Raw genomic sequence first — 15358 nt, forward strand, 5'->3', positions numbered from 1 at the left:
TCGACCCAGCCCTTTTCCTGTTTTGGTTCAAATGTTTCGCAAAGCAAAGTTGAGCTGAGGCGACAACAGTGTTTGCAATGAGCTCTGATTGATTGCGTGTCTCTGTCTCATCCAGGCAGTGTGGCGAGAGTAGATAAGCCCCCCTTATGAGGTGAAAATCCTTCCGTGTCCTGCAGTATCCCAACCCGGCACACACAGCAGGAACAAGGCATGTCCCGGCTGTTCCTCCTTTTGGCAGTGCTTATTGTCTACTGCAGCATCCAGGTGCGTCCCTAGAGCGCTCACACACGCACACACTTGCATACATGTGTAGACATTTTTCCATAGGTGGGGCGATCCAGTGAAAGTGCGTGAACCTCCATTAGTCGCCGGCCTTCACCCTGTGGGGATGGGTGTTGCTTCTTTGGCTCTGCTGCCTTCTGAAACAAGCCAGAGCTCTCACACACACATTAGAGCGGGACACAGCAATGATTAATTATATCCCGATTGTGAGGGTGGCTTGTTTTACAGCTACTGTATATATGAAGTGGAGTGCAACAAAGCGAGTTCAGTTAGTGCCCCCCCGATATTATCTTCAGTGTTTGTGGAAAAGGTGTGGGCTTCTCATTGTTTTTCTTCATCACCCTGCTAACACTTCATCAACTACAGAATGGGAAGCGTTTCACAAAGCACGCGCCAGCAGTCCTGCACGTCTCTTTAACGTTGCAGACCCATGCCCCGCCCACAACGTTTGGCAGAAAGCATTTAAGAGAAATTGCAAAACAAAAAACCAAAAAACAAAATGCAATTTGAACGGAAGTGGAAAAACTTTATAAAGTCCTTGATGTCTGTGGGGATTCTCCATCATCCAAGAGTCTCAGACGCTGAAGAAGCCTCTGAATCCATCTGCCTGCTTTATAGCGCATCCAGATGACACACCATTTTACCGATGCCGTCTTTAACTAACCTTTCCTTGTTTTTTTTACATACTCTACTTCCTGCTAGGTGTCCCCTGCTGCCACCCTGGATAAGCTGAAGGAGAGTTGGGAATTGTATATGATGGAATGTGATTATAACAACAGCCGAGAAGCACCAAGCACCGGTGAGCTGAACGTTCTGTCGCTCGCCGTAAATCGAAATGACTACGTAATATTTCTGACCACGTTTTTGCAGAAATGAGCCCGGAAACACAATTCTTTTTGCGCTTTGATAGTTGATATGACTGATTGATTGTCTGTTTGATTTGCTGTTTGGTGCTTGAGTTGCGGAATACAATGGATTTGAAAGAAGTGGAGGATGATGGTGTCTGACGTGATCAAAAATGAAGCTAAGAGACGTGTGTGAGTGAAATAAAGCACCAAAGTAGCAAAGCATAAACAATTCTCTCCGCTCTGAAGAGCTGACCTAAAAGGGACAGGATAGATGGCGTCTTTCACAAAAAAAAAGAATGAGTCATAGTTCAAATAAAATCGTTGATTTCGGCCACTTGATTTCGGCTTGTTTTTGCACATCACCAATGGAGAAACATTTTTGGCGTTAAGGATCTTCATCCACGGAGAAAAGCATCGTTGGGTAATCATTGGCTGTCGGACATTTTGGAGAAGGTAATGCGATGATGTACTTTTGCGTATAATTTGCATTCATAGTGGAGAGAGAAAATCATTATTTGCCATCACCTTGTGGTGCCGGGGCGACGATCTGATCCAGTGGTGCAGATAATGCTCAGAACCGACGGTTACCGGACTGTGGAGAAGCAGCAAGTTCTGTATAATCGCTCTGCTTGGGGCTGCTCACCGTTTTCTGTTCGCTATAACACACTCTCTGCTCTCTGCTCAACGTGAGAGAGCTCCGGTTTGCTCCATCAACTCTGTTCTACTGCACGGAAAACGCTGCCCCTTGAGTTGCATTATAGCATGGAGTAGAGACAGATAAAAAAAAACCTGACGCTTCATCTTTAAAACAGGCAGAACTCTCACACACACACACTTCCTGGCATCTCGTGAGAATAAGAATTCAATAGAAGGTAGAAGAGACAGGCCTGCCGCACCAGTCTGTGCACTGACGACCAGGAAGGTCAGTGATGACAGTGAGATGAAAGGCGTAACGATCACCAGCAGCATTCATCCAGAGGCAAATACTGTGTTTTATGATTTTAATTACTCCTGGCAGCAACGCTCCAGCTGTGATCACATGGACAAATCTACCAACACTTCGTCTTTCTGTTGTTTACCCCCCCCCAGGCCTCGTCTGCAACAGGACTTTTGACGATTACGCCTGTTGGCCTGATGGACTCCCCAACTCAATCGTCAGTGTGTCGTGTCCTTGGTATCTGCCATGGTACCATGAAGGTACATCTGTGTGGGATGGATGATGCAGAGGGAATTAAAATATCCTGCAGGAGAAAGACACCTGTGCATGATGATCACAGAGATGCTTTCTCTCTCTGTGTGTGTGTGTGTGTGTGTGCGTGTAGTTCAGCACGGCATGGTGTATCAGGAATGTGACGCCAACGGCCAGTGGGTGATGACGTTGAAGAATACCAGCGAGTGTGACTCCAGTAATCCAAGTTTGGTAAGAAACGTTTCTGTCGCTCATTATTCATTCTATTCTTAAGAGACACAAAGTAAAAGTTACCCACACACACACACGCACGCACGCACGCACACACACACACACACACACACACACACACACACAGTAATTTGAGTTCAAGGTGAAACTGAAATCAGCTCGTCACATGTCGGCCATATCAGTCTAAAGTCCGTGTGTTTGTTTGTGTTTACATTTGCAGCAGTACTACGGCCATATTTGGGTCATGTACACAGTGGGCTACTCCTTATCTCTGGTGGCTCTGGTGTTGGCGCTTGGAGTCCTCGTATTCTTCAGGTAACGGTAACTCTCAGTCTTACATCCAAGCAGCGGAGGGAGTTGTGAGGAAGCCGTTCGAGTCCTTTTATATCTTTGGATCAACAAGCACGTGTTTGGATTAACACAGAACGTTGTTGATGTGCTGAAAACCATGAATTTAAACACATCGCCGAAGGCTTCACAGACTGACTCGAGAGTGGAATTGATGATGATGATGAATATATTTATTAGATAGAATGTTAGAGTACAAGTACAGTCACACAGTAGCATGTATTACAGTACGAATAAAGTCAAACATCCTGTCTAAGAGGAGCATTTCAAAAAAGCCCTTGCGGTCTTGTTTCCGTTGAAAGTCCTTCGTACATAAATCATCGACAATTAACAATACAAATTTAACAATACAAATAAAAATAAAACCAATATTCAATAACTCAATTGATGCAAAGTAACATTAGAAAAATCAAATGATTTTACACCGCCGATGCAAACTAACAATTAATCTAAAATAAATTCCACCACTGATGCAAAATGACAATGAATGACAATAAATTACATAAATTACAATAAATTACAAAGACACTTAATATGTGCAACGTAGGTGGACAAAGGGGGTGGGGGGGGTTGATCCGGAGAGAGTCGTGATGACTATCTCCGTTTCTGTCCCCTTAAAAGGTGTGATTTATTCATTTAGCTTCAAGTCAGACGCAACAACCGTAAAATCTCAAGCTAATTCCTTTAGCCGTCAATTGCTTGAACGGTTTGAACAGCCCTCCTTGTTGCTTCTTGTCATTCATCAGGAAACTGCACTGCATGAGGAACAACATCCACATGAATCTGTTCGCCTCCTTCATCCTGCGAGCGCTGTCCATCCTTATTAAAGACGCCCTGCTGGAGGCTACCAACATCACGTCGCAGGGGCTCAGGGACCAGGAGCAGGGATTCCCGAAGGCATCCATGCCTCCAGTGGAGCTGCTGGTCAACAACGAGGTCAGTCGTGATCTGCATCATGATAAAGTGCGGCGTCTGACAGCGATCTTTGAGGGGCAGCACTGAAATGATTAGAGGGAGAGGTTTGTGTTCTTTTTTCGTTATGGGGAGAGTAGTGGGTCCATTCTGGAATGGTGGAGGACAGATTTTTCATTTCCCTGCAAGATTGGATGATGATTGGAACACGGACAGAAAACAACATTCTGGGATGATTTTCTTTTCCGCATGTTAAATAATATCTCCACCGAATTCAGTTATCATTTTTACCTTCATTTGCATAATGACGCAAAGATTATGATACAAAAGAACATAGGATTGAAAGACTCTTGTGAGACTTGTTTGTCCATTCTGAGGTGCCGTAGTTTCGACACCGAGGCCCTGCTTCATCTGTAGATGTAAAGTGCTCGTTTCAAGGGACAAAAACTTCAATGCTTATTATTTTCAGGCGATGATGCTAAATGTATTTTAAACATTGTCATTGATATTCTGTTGATATCCTAATTCCCACATCTAAACCAACAAATGTATCCTTGTTGACCTTTTGTAATATTTTAAGACAAGCTAATTCCAGCTGTAGCATCCCAATGGAGCCAAAGCTGTAGCTTAACAACTTTGCATTATAAATAAGTATGTTTAGTAAAATAAAAAAGCATAAAATACAATCCTCATCTTGTGCCAGGGTGAGGCAGCTGCTAATCGCCCATCTGCTGCAGCTCTGACGCCTCCATTTATACCAGTAGCAGCTGAATCATGTTAAACATGATATTTTTTGTCATTCAGGAAACTTTATTACACTGCTGTCTTGCAGACAACGATTAGCTGCCGCATCGCAGTAGTGATGATGCAGTATAGCATCATGGCCAACAGCTACTGGCTACTGGTGGAAGGCATCTACCTCCACAACCTCTTGGTGATCACCGTGTTTACAGAGAGGAACTACTTCAAAATCTACCTGTGCATTGGCTGGGGTGAGACGACGTGTGCTTGAATATTTGACATGAAGATGAATCCAACCAGACCCCCCCCTCATAAATGTAATTAGATACGACACTGATGTAGAAAGTTTTGCATTCAATTGTTGTTTTTCTTTGCAGGTACCCCCTTAATTTTCCTTGTTCCCTGGGTTATAGCGAAATACTTCTATGAAAATGAGGAGTAAGTTTCACCATCGTGCTTCCTTCATCTTCAGGATGCTGAGCATATCTATGCAACATGTTATATTTTAGGTCATTAACCTGAAATGAAAAACTTCTCACAAGGCAAATTTTAAATTCCATGTCAAAACAGTTCCTTTGCATGTTTTTAATACTTCAAGATCGCGATCAGCACCCCATTCTCTACCGTGCAACCCCCTCAGAGTCCATAAATGGTGTTGGGAGGGATTTTACGGCGGGGCTTTCTAAACCCCCCGATGCATTGTGTTGTTACGTAAAGCTTTAAAAACACACAATGGTGCCGCGTGCCGCCTCTGGTGGAACAACTTAGGCATCAGTCTCTCACATGTCAAACTATGTTGAAAGCATGTTAGGAAAATTATTTCTGGCTCTCTTTGATCTTTCCTCCACTACTATTCTTTTTTTTTAGGTGCTGGGAACAAAATATAAACATGTATTACTGGTGGATCATCCGGGCTCCAATACTGGTGGCAGTTGTGGTAATTTCCCCTTCCTCCCTCTCATTGTGTTGCTGTCTTGCTTTTCCCCCACCGTTCCGTCTTCCTTTCAAAATCATCATATGCCGTTCCCTCGACAATCTAATTTGCGTTATACAAGACTTTTAATTATTATTTGTATTTAGCGCATTGATCATTAATCACAAAGTGTAAAAAGAATGTTCTGTAACCGACCTGGGAAACATGTTAAAGGCTTCTAAAAAAGATAATCTTATCTTGCCCTGTGACCGATTTCTTTTTAGCGTGGCCAAGCGCAAAGTGTGCTTTGGTCAGATCTTGGTACGGCTTGAGTTTTTATACAATTCATATTTTGTTATGGTTCATTCATCAGATCAGTCTCAAAGTCCTGCCGACTTTTTCCATGCATTAATCCTCATGTAAGGAGCCTGTTTCCCACAGGAATTCCTGTGATTGATTTGTCGCAGGAACGGGAGGGCCTAACCCTAACCCACGTCAGTGTTTCCCTCTTTCTCCTGAACCCACCGTGTTCAAACTGCACATCTCCTCTCCTCAGCGCTGAACAAATGTGTGTGCGTGCGATGCATGAGGCTACCTATGAAGAACGTGTTATATTTGATGCACACGGCCTTTCAGGATTTTGAGACTTCTACTTCAGAAGTTTGATTTATTTTTCTCCGAATCCACATTATTTCAGCTACAATTTAGTTTTGGCGATGAACTGGCGCCTTGTCCAGGGCGTGCCCCGCCTCTCGCCCCTCGACTGCTGAGATAGGCTCCAGCTAACGGACGAAGCGGTTGGAAAATGAATGAATGAATTTAGCTTCGTTCAAGTATATAGATTCATTTGTTACCTTCCAGTAGTTAATTTTCCAGGAGTACCATAAACGTACATCCCGGATCACATGATCCTGAATATTATTTGGACGTGTTGCGAGCTTTGGGGTCGGTAGATGACCTTCCTAATGGATTCTGAGCGTTGATGTTCAGTTCGTCTCTTGAATGTTTGGCTGATGAAGGCCGAAGTGTATTTGGCCGGAGCTGGAGGACTTGGCCGTCGGGTAAACAGTCAGCACGAGAGAAACCAGTAGAGCTGCTGATTATCTGAACAATCTGCAGTCAGAGTTGATGCTATGCAGACGATGAGTAGATGGAGGCCGGGCGTGGAGCCCAGCCAAGAATCAGGTTTGTGGGGACATGACCCACCTAACACAAACACAGAGAGACGAGAGGGGAGGGGACGCTGTGGGAGACAAAAAAAACCAACAACAACTCAAATATAGGAAGTCTGGTTTCTGCTCCGTTATTACTAATGCACAGACATGTTCCCAGAATGACTGATCGCTGAGGATTCCAAGTGGAATTTCTCAATGAAATCTCTCTCTCTCTCTCTCTCAGATCAACTTCCTCATATTCATCCACATCATCAAAATTCTTGTGTCAAAACTTCGAGCGCACCAAATGAGGTACACGGATTACAAATTCAGGTGAGTGCAAATATTGACGGTTACTCTCACTGCTTCATTTTATGCTCTCCACTCATCCTCTGGCTTCTCCCTCTTTGTCTCCCGTCCCTTCCGTCTCAGGTTGGCGAAGTCCACGCTAACCCTGATCCCACTTCTGGGCATCCATCAGGTGGTCTTCATCTTTTTGATAGACGAGTCCACCAAGGGCACCATCAGTTTGCATCTCACGAAGCTCTTCATGGACCTCTTCTTTTCCTCCTTCCAGGTTGAACCCGAGTCTCTTTCATTGCTGGAAGTCACACAGATCGACACCTCTTATGGGCTAACACTGCATTGTCCTTTAGATTCATCGCAATGTCTCTGGATGTTCAGTCTGAACTTTATGAGGCCCTTAATGAATCCACAATTCCTCCGGTTGTGTCTTTAGTGCAGTGGTTCTCAAATGGTGGGGCGCGCCCCCCTAGGGGGGCGCGGTGCGATGTCAGGGGGGGCGCCTGTGACCGCGGAGAAAATGTTTATTTGCCTTACGAGAGTAAAGTGTAATTGCACATCCGCTCCAGTAGTTGGCAGTGGCGCCCTGATTGTCAGAGTGCGCGCAGGGAGGATTAGCAGAAGAAGAGCGGTTGTAAACAATCTACGGTGGGAGAAGAAGAAAGACCTAACTTCCTCATTTTCTGTTGCAGACTAAAAAAAATGGTAATAAAGTTATTCTTTGTTGTAAGTTGATCTATATTTCTTTGTTTTTCATAATTCTTTGTATGTTAGTAAGGATACAAAAGTTTTTTTTTTTTTTCGGGGGGGGCGCGAAATGTTTTTTTCTTCCTAGGGGGGGCGCGACAGAAAATAATTGAGAAGCACTGCTTTAGTGTAAGACGTACCTAATGAGAATAAACAAGTTCAACCAGAGACTTTGATTTAAATCGGAGAGAATATTAGGAGTAAGTGGAAGTCACACGACTGTGAAATCCATTTATCACCTTGACAAAACCAAGATTCATGCTGTACTTGCCGAACAGCAAGCAAAACAAAAAACAGCCTCGTCTGCGATCTTTTCGGACGTCTGCATGTCTGACTCCACCGGTCACAGGACAATTGAGCTTCACATGTGTGCCGAGAGGGTTTACGGTTCCATCTTGCCCAGTCCTGCTAACTGGCTGTGACGTATTGTGACGTGATGATAGCGACCTTTTCGCTGCGGGGAAACAGATGACGTGCATCAAGATTATAGCCCGGCCAATGTGGAAAATTGACTTGATTAAGAGAGTGATTGAGAACAGAGAAAGCAATCAGAATTCCGAATTCAAAGAGGACACAGTTTCTATGTCTGTATCTATGTCTACATTGTGCACGACTGCACTCAGTGGTTCGGCTGCAAAGTGGCTTGCAGCTGCGCAAAACATTGTTTAATAGCTCCCACTATGTGAAATCATAAGGAGGGGACCTTTCCGTCAACGTTGGACCGTTATTCATTGTTGCTTGTGTGCCCACAGGGTCTGCTGGTGGCCATCTTGTACTGCTTTGTCAACAAGGAAGTGAGTCTCCTCATTTGCATGAAAGCCATACCTTTGCCACGCCCTAGTTCTTCTCCCAATAGCTCTTGACTCTTTAGGTGCAGTCCGAGATCCTAAAAAAGTGGAAACGTTGGAAGCTGGGTCGGAACATCGAGGAGGAGTACCGTCACACCTACAGCAATACCCCCAACACAAAGACGAGCAGCCTGCTGAACCACGTCTCCCGACTGCCTCACCTCCCAGACATCACCAAAACCTCCACCCCAGTCTGCCCCCCGGAGGAGAGGCGCATGCTTGTGGCCACGTGCCACAACGGGATGGTTCAGAGCAAGGAGGCAGATCAGTCTGCTTCCCCTTTGCACAGGGAAGCCAGGAGGAACTCCGACCTGGCGGAGAATGTTAGCCTTACAGACACGGTGCAGTTTTACGAGGGTCAGAGTGAGAGCACAGAGAGCCACCTGTGAAAGGCATTGCAAACTCGGACTTGATGAAGAGAGTTTGTTTTGTGGGCGCGGAGTTCTCGCCTGGCTCTGACAAACGGCCCTGGGTGGCTGCGACGACCTGCGCTGATTGAGTCACTTCTAAGAGCCCAGAGATCAGTGCCACTGGGAGCACTCAGGCCTCTCCACAGCCCAAAAAACAATATGGCAGACATCCAGGTTGGGACGTCTAACATGCTGTGAGGCTGGAATGGAAAGACGCATGCATGTTGAACAGTATGACAAGTTGGCAACAGCATCTCAAGGCAGACAAACCATGTAAAATAATAAATAAATAAAAAGCTGGAAACCTCAAATAGCAGTGACACAAACAAACAAACAAACAAAAACAAAAAGAGACAGGGTCCTCTCTTGAACCTCTACTTCAGTTTGTGATGTATATTAAATGTGTTTTGTGGTACTGGAGGTTTAAGACAAACTGCATACAAAATAAATCAAGAAATAAAGAGGAAAATATTTGTTTTTTTGGCTTTTTGATTTGCTTTAATATCTGTAAATGGTTTGCTATCCATACTTACGTTGAGGGAAAGCCGTCCGTCGACTGTACCCCATGCAGTGAGGCGACCACAGTGTTATTCAAACGGCCCCCTCAGGTGCCCATTAGAAATTGGAAGCTGCTGTCACTGGGTCATTCCTGGCTTACATATACACATTGGAGTCGATCCAGACATGGCATAAGAAAAATGATTGATAAGCTATAATGATATTGGTTGACACATTTTCGTATTTTGCAATAAATCGACGAGAGCTGTTACTGTGTAAATGTGTTGATTCAATGGGAATAGTTGCAATGCTGTGTCAATAAATGTGTTTCATTTCCCCTTTGTCATTAAGATGTTGACTCACAAGGCTGTTTAAACTCGTACACAGAATCGCGATCAAGCCCTGAGATCAGCTGTGATAAGGGAATCAGTTCACGTCAATGAATGAGAAGAATACGCAACACACACACACACACACACACACATATATATATATATATATACACTGCACATGACCTGCAAAGTGACACAGGCATAAAAGTATGAATTCAACACTGGCTGGGCCGTCACACATGCAGATTATTTCGCTTTAGCGAGCCAAAATGCCAAAATGTGTGAGTCATTTGCAGAAGTTTTGCAGTAAGGTGACATTACGTCAGTATCTCCACTATGTAAAAGCAAAAAAAAAGCCAGAACGCCTGTCCTTTTGCTGCATGTTGCCAGTTACTCGACAGTGTTTTAGTCGACCTCATCCTGTGTTTGCAGGGGAAGTGGTCACTGGTCCGTCTGTTCAGCACTCGGATGACACAGAAAGCTGAACTAGCAGTTGTACTCTGAATACATCACATCTAGTTTCAGAAGGGACACCTCTTAAGGAGTATTCATTTGAATTTGAGTTGCTAAATATTTTGTCAGAGATAACTTGACTTTGTATGTATGACTATTTGCACAATGTTAATGTTAATTTATAAGCGTTGATTCATCCATTTGCTGCCTACATATTAATGACATGTATGTCTGTGTATATTTTCAGGTGAGTATGAATGTGTGCATTTTTGCCATTATTCCGGACGAGCGACGAGTTGACGCAAACCGATGCAACTGATTTCAGAAGTAGCAGAAAGGTCAGAGGTCATTATTAGTCAGTCCCTCTAGACCAGGGGTGGGTAAAACTTTTGACTTGTGAGCCACAATGGGGTCTGATATTTGGCAGAGGGGCGGGGCCAGGAACAGATGGATGGAGTGTTTGTGTGAACTAATATAAATGACATGTAAAAGACATTACATGAAAGGATTTGGCCTTTTAAAGGTAGCATTACAGGGAAAAGGGAAACTGAATGAGGTTTCATTATAATAAAATATAATTTGGGCAAGTTTGGCAGGCCGGATTAAAAAGCCTGCCGGGCCATATATGGCCCTCAGGCCGTAGAATGCCCTTGCCTGCTTTAGAGCGTTTACAGTATGACGTTCCCTGAAGCCATGCCCATATAAGGCAAAAGGAAGACATGAGCGCCTCTCAGTGAGATTAATCTGTGCTATTTCTAAAGTAGAGCAAACCACCTGCATGTTTGTTGTTGTGGAAATAGCGATGTGCACACGCAAAGTATTTTTCGTTTTGTTTTGCAGGGCAGAAGTGAGCAGAAGTGACAGTAACAAGGGAATGCTGTGCATCACTAGTAAAGTAGCATTCAGTTGAGTATACAAGTATGGTCAAAAGTGTTTTGTTAATTTTCAGACTGATTTTAAGCTGAAACCATAGTCATGTACGACTTAGAATCCTGCTCTGGTCATGTTTGAATGTATTCTTTAAGAGGCCAAAATCCAAAATGTGTCCTTTTTATTTTTCTCTCAAGCTGGTTATGTGCAGTGTATTTGTTGTGCGGAAGCAATCAGTGAGAACTGACATTGTGTTAAGGTTTATATGCACTTCATCGTATATTGTGTCTGCTTATACAACCTGTCCAAATCGTGAAAGAATAAATTGCAATATACGTGAAAGAGTATTTTAAAGTGCGTCTCTTTAGTATTGGTGCATTTGTAGATGAGGAAGGCAGTGGCGGTAAGCAGGTGATTCCTCTGCTTGGCTGATTGCCAGGTTAGCTTTTCAAGGTGAGTATAAATTCCATCCCAGGGATCAGGTGCTGCTTCAGGAGAATTCTAATGCATGATAGTGGTGACAGAAAAGAGATTACAGTTACTCTTCTAGGACATTTAATTGAAATGGTTGACATGTCCTGGTTTGATTCACCACAGGGGCTCGTTAGAACATGGCATTTAGAGTCTTTGGAGTATATGAGGATGGGAAATGGTGGAAACATCATTTCTGTGTTCCTTTTTTACTCTCCATTCTCTCAATGTGAAGAAAGAGTTAACATTCACATCTTACCGAGTCGCCAAGCTGCTCAAGTTAATGTCTGACAGCAAATATCTCTTCATTACATAACACTGGGATGCAATTATGATGTGCTTTAGGACGTGGATTTATTACAGCAGGCAGGATCACACAAGAGTGTTATTTTAAGCTGTATTATCGAATATAATATGGGTTATCTTCTCAACATTCAAGGCTTGACGTACGGTACTTTTTGGGAGCGGCCGTGAGTGTGAATGCACAGTGTTTGGGGAGAGAAAAAGTCACAATGCCTTATTATCTGAAAGACTTCAGGGGCCGCATGAACAGGATCGCGCTGTCATCATGCTGGAGGTGGGGGAAGTCGAGTCGGGCGCTGAATGCTTTTTGCATTACCGTGCCTATCTAAGCGTTACGCAGCTGCATGTGATTGGATGGCTTCTTGATCCTCCGTTGCAGCTGGAGCCACCCTGGGCTCTTCCTCTGAATCAGTGCGATCTTACATGAGCACTAATTCATCACAGTAATTGTTAAACTCATTGTTTAATACAAATACAGCTCATTAATCATGGCAGCAGCCTTCCAGCCATGGGAGCTTCTTTCATAGCAGCTGCGCGCTCCATGAAAAACAGCGGCTGTGGATATAAAATAAAATGCTCAAATAGCATAATTTGGTTGCAGGGTAGAGCAGGAGAACATTATGTCTCTGAAGCATCATAGGATAGCACCACTCAGCGTCTAAGCAACATAACCTAGTAAAACTACTGCATCATGAAGGGGGCGTCTCATCTTACCTCATCAGAGAGACGCCCATCACCACAGCTCGAGTGCCTGTCAGCAAGCAGCCGTGCGTGATCTGGTGTGAAGCACGCCAAATTAAATCAACTGAATGTGCAATCGGATTATCGCCATCAAACACAGAATAAGTTGAATAAATCCAATATCGCAGACAGTCTGGTGGTTGCAGCGGAAGCGTCGAGGCAGATTGACTGATGTGGCTCTGAGCCATTCCACGAGCCTGGGTGGAAGCCTGATGACCAAAAGCCTCTCTCAGGGGCAGGTTCAGAGAAGAGCTGTGGATGCACCTTTTCCATTCTGTGCTCAGCAACTGCTTTGTTGCATAATCCAGATACCAATTGCAAATTTGAAGGCTCACCATGACCTCGAAACACTCACACTCACTGTAAAAAGACACGGTAACTAATGGACAAAAAAAACTGCACACTGTCATTGCCCATTATTTAAAATATATATAAATTGCGCAGTTGGGAAAACACAACGATGCAAGCACTTGTCTTATATTTAAGAATTTTACTTGGCTTGACCGCTGCTCCACTCACAGCTTTTCCGACTCACAAAAGGTGCAGCAAGAAGGAACTGCGTTATCCCACTCAGGAAAAGTGCTTCCACTCAGTCTGCATTCTCGATTAAAGCTGCACATCAGTGGAACTCAATTCCAGCAGCTATTAGAGAACTGGACGCATGCAGTTTATTTCAAGCACATTCAGAGAAATGGTGAATAAATACTCCGCTCTGGCAACACAAACTGCACCAACGCTGTCTGACCGCTGATAATAACCTGATTACCCCCTCCTATAAGGCGAATATGGGTAAATCATCTTTTTATAATACTGCCCCCCAAGAGTGGAACTGTTTGACTCCTGCCCTCAAAACATGCACCTCTTTGGCCTCATTCGAAACGGCCCTGAAAATACACCTTTCAGGGGGGCAGAAATGGAGATAGTCATCACGACTCTCTCTCTCTTTCCCCTCTGGGTTTTAATGGATGGAGAATTGTGTGGCGAGCAGACGCCATAATTTAAAGTTAATTTGTTGATTTTAATTCACAGTGAGTGCTTGTGGATATTTCCTGTGTTTCATCTTGGCAATACGCTCCATTTAACACTAAAAACAAACGGCGGCCCAAGTTTAAGTTTCTACTACGGTATATGCTTTTCTTTAAGTTAGAAAACTCTTTCCACTTGCAAAACAAGCAACTATAGCATATAGGCAAATGCATCAAAGAGTCTGAGGAACTGACCTGAGGGTGATTTCTCCATCGGCTGGTAGCTGCAGAGATCCTGCAGAGATGTGTAACACCGAACATCAGGCACTGTCTGTGAAACTCTTGACACAATTTTTGCTGATTTGTATGCTTCTTCCACCTTCTTATAGTTCTCTATTTCTCCTCACCTTGTTTACTAGAGGCAATAAATCATGCCTAGAATTGACAATGTTTTCCTCCCGGCTCTGAATGGCTTCAAGTCTGATTTACGGTCATATGTATTGAGAAAATACACAACACGTCAACGTGCACATGCAATCTTCATGTGATGATGAGTCGATGACTCACAAGAAAACGTTTTATTTAAAAAGTCATAGCAGAGAGGCATCTTGTTCTTTGAACTAAGCTTTTTTTCCTGCTGGAGTTCAATTATTATATTAAAAGAACCATTATGTAGGCTTTTAGAGAAACTCTCAAAGCCTTTCAGGGTCTGCTCATCAAGTGCGAGACTGTAAACTTGTCAAAAGTGTCCTTTAAATGCACAAAATGATGTGAATTTGGAGGGAGAAAAGGCCAGGAAATGGAGATGTCAAGAAATGTGAAGTAGTAGCTTTAAAATAATCTCTGTCTTTTACAAAGTGTGTTTTTATTCATCCACATTTTACAGATCGATCTAACTTCCCTTTGCTGTTGATGTTATGACTGTGCACGATTCGGGTGACCATAGATAGGCTTAAAAATCAACAATGGTCGGCACAGATGGGGGTAAAAAATGATAAGGGTAAAAATCCAGAGAGATTTATGAAAACAACCGAAGGCTGACAAGAAAGATAATGAACTGGCACAGAAGGACAAGAGATCATAGATTAAATATACTGGGAGGAAGAGATAATGAAAGGAGGGTAGATCAATCAGGGTGGGGCGGAACAGTCAGTGGTGGGAGAATACACAAGGGGTCAGTAGCCGGAAACAGGAGTGTCAGAATAAAACGGAGACACGTGAACTGAATTTAAATTGCTATAATTCATTCATTCATTTTCCAACCACTTTGTTATCGAGTCGCGGGCCAAGCTGGAGCCTATCTCAGCAGTCAATGGGCGAAAGGCGGGCGGGGTACACCCTGGACAAGCCGCCAGTTCATTGCAGGGCAACACAGAGACAGACAATCAGCCACACACACACTCACACACATACGGGCAATTTAGTGTCACCAATCTGGCATGTTTTTGGTGGTGGGAGGAAGCCGGAGAACCCGGAGAGAACCCACACAGACATGTGGAGAACATACAAACTCCCCACAGAAAGGGCACAAGTCAGATTTGAAGCCGCAACCTATGAGGCAACAGCGCCCTATAATCTCTTTGTTAATATTCATGGCGTTATTTTAAAAAAAAATCATTCATGTGTCCTTTGTTCTTTTCGAATGTCATTTTTACATCCCTTTATACAATCAATAATATATTTCTAACAGTTTTCACGTACAACTTGGAATTATTGTGTCCGACACAGGGTAAAAAAAATAATCATTATAAATTACTTGCAGAATGAAAAGCAGCATGAAATAAAGTGACAAACATCCA

General features: G+C 43.6%; 1 protein-coding gene across 1 annotated transcript; it reads left to right on the forward strand.

Moving 5' to 3' along the window:
• Positions 1 to 210: 210 nt before the first annotated feature.
• On the forward strand, positions 211 to 8905 carry gcgra (glucagon receptor a). The gene is made up of 13 exons (XM_068749946.1): positions 211 to 264; positions 985 to 1081; positions 2220 to 2327; positions 2453 to 2550; positions 2771 to 2865; positions 3645 to 3834; positions 4643 to 4802; positions 4929 to 4989; positions 5419 to 5488; positions 6863 to 6951; positions 7051 to 7195; positions 8421 to 8462; positions 8540 to 8905. Exons 1-13 carry the CDS (start codon positions 211 to 213, stop codon positions 8903 to 8905), a joined length of 1575 nt encoding a protein of 524 aa, XP_068606047.1.
• The last annotated feature ends 6453 nt before the right edge of the window (positions 8906 to 15358 follow it).

The sequence above is a fragment of the Brachionichthys hirsutus genome, chromosome 16, assembly GCF_040956055.1.
Source record: "Brachionichthys hirsutus isolate HB-005 chromosome 16, CSIRO-AGI_Bhir_v1, whole genome shotgun sequence".
Lineage (NCBI taxonomy): Eukaryota > Metazoa > Chordata > Actinopteri > Lophiiformes > Brachionichthyidae > Brachionichthys > Brachionichthys hirsutus.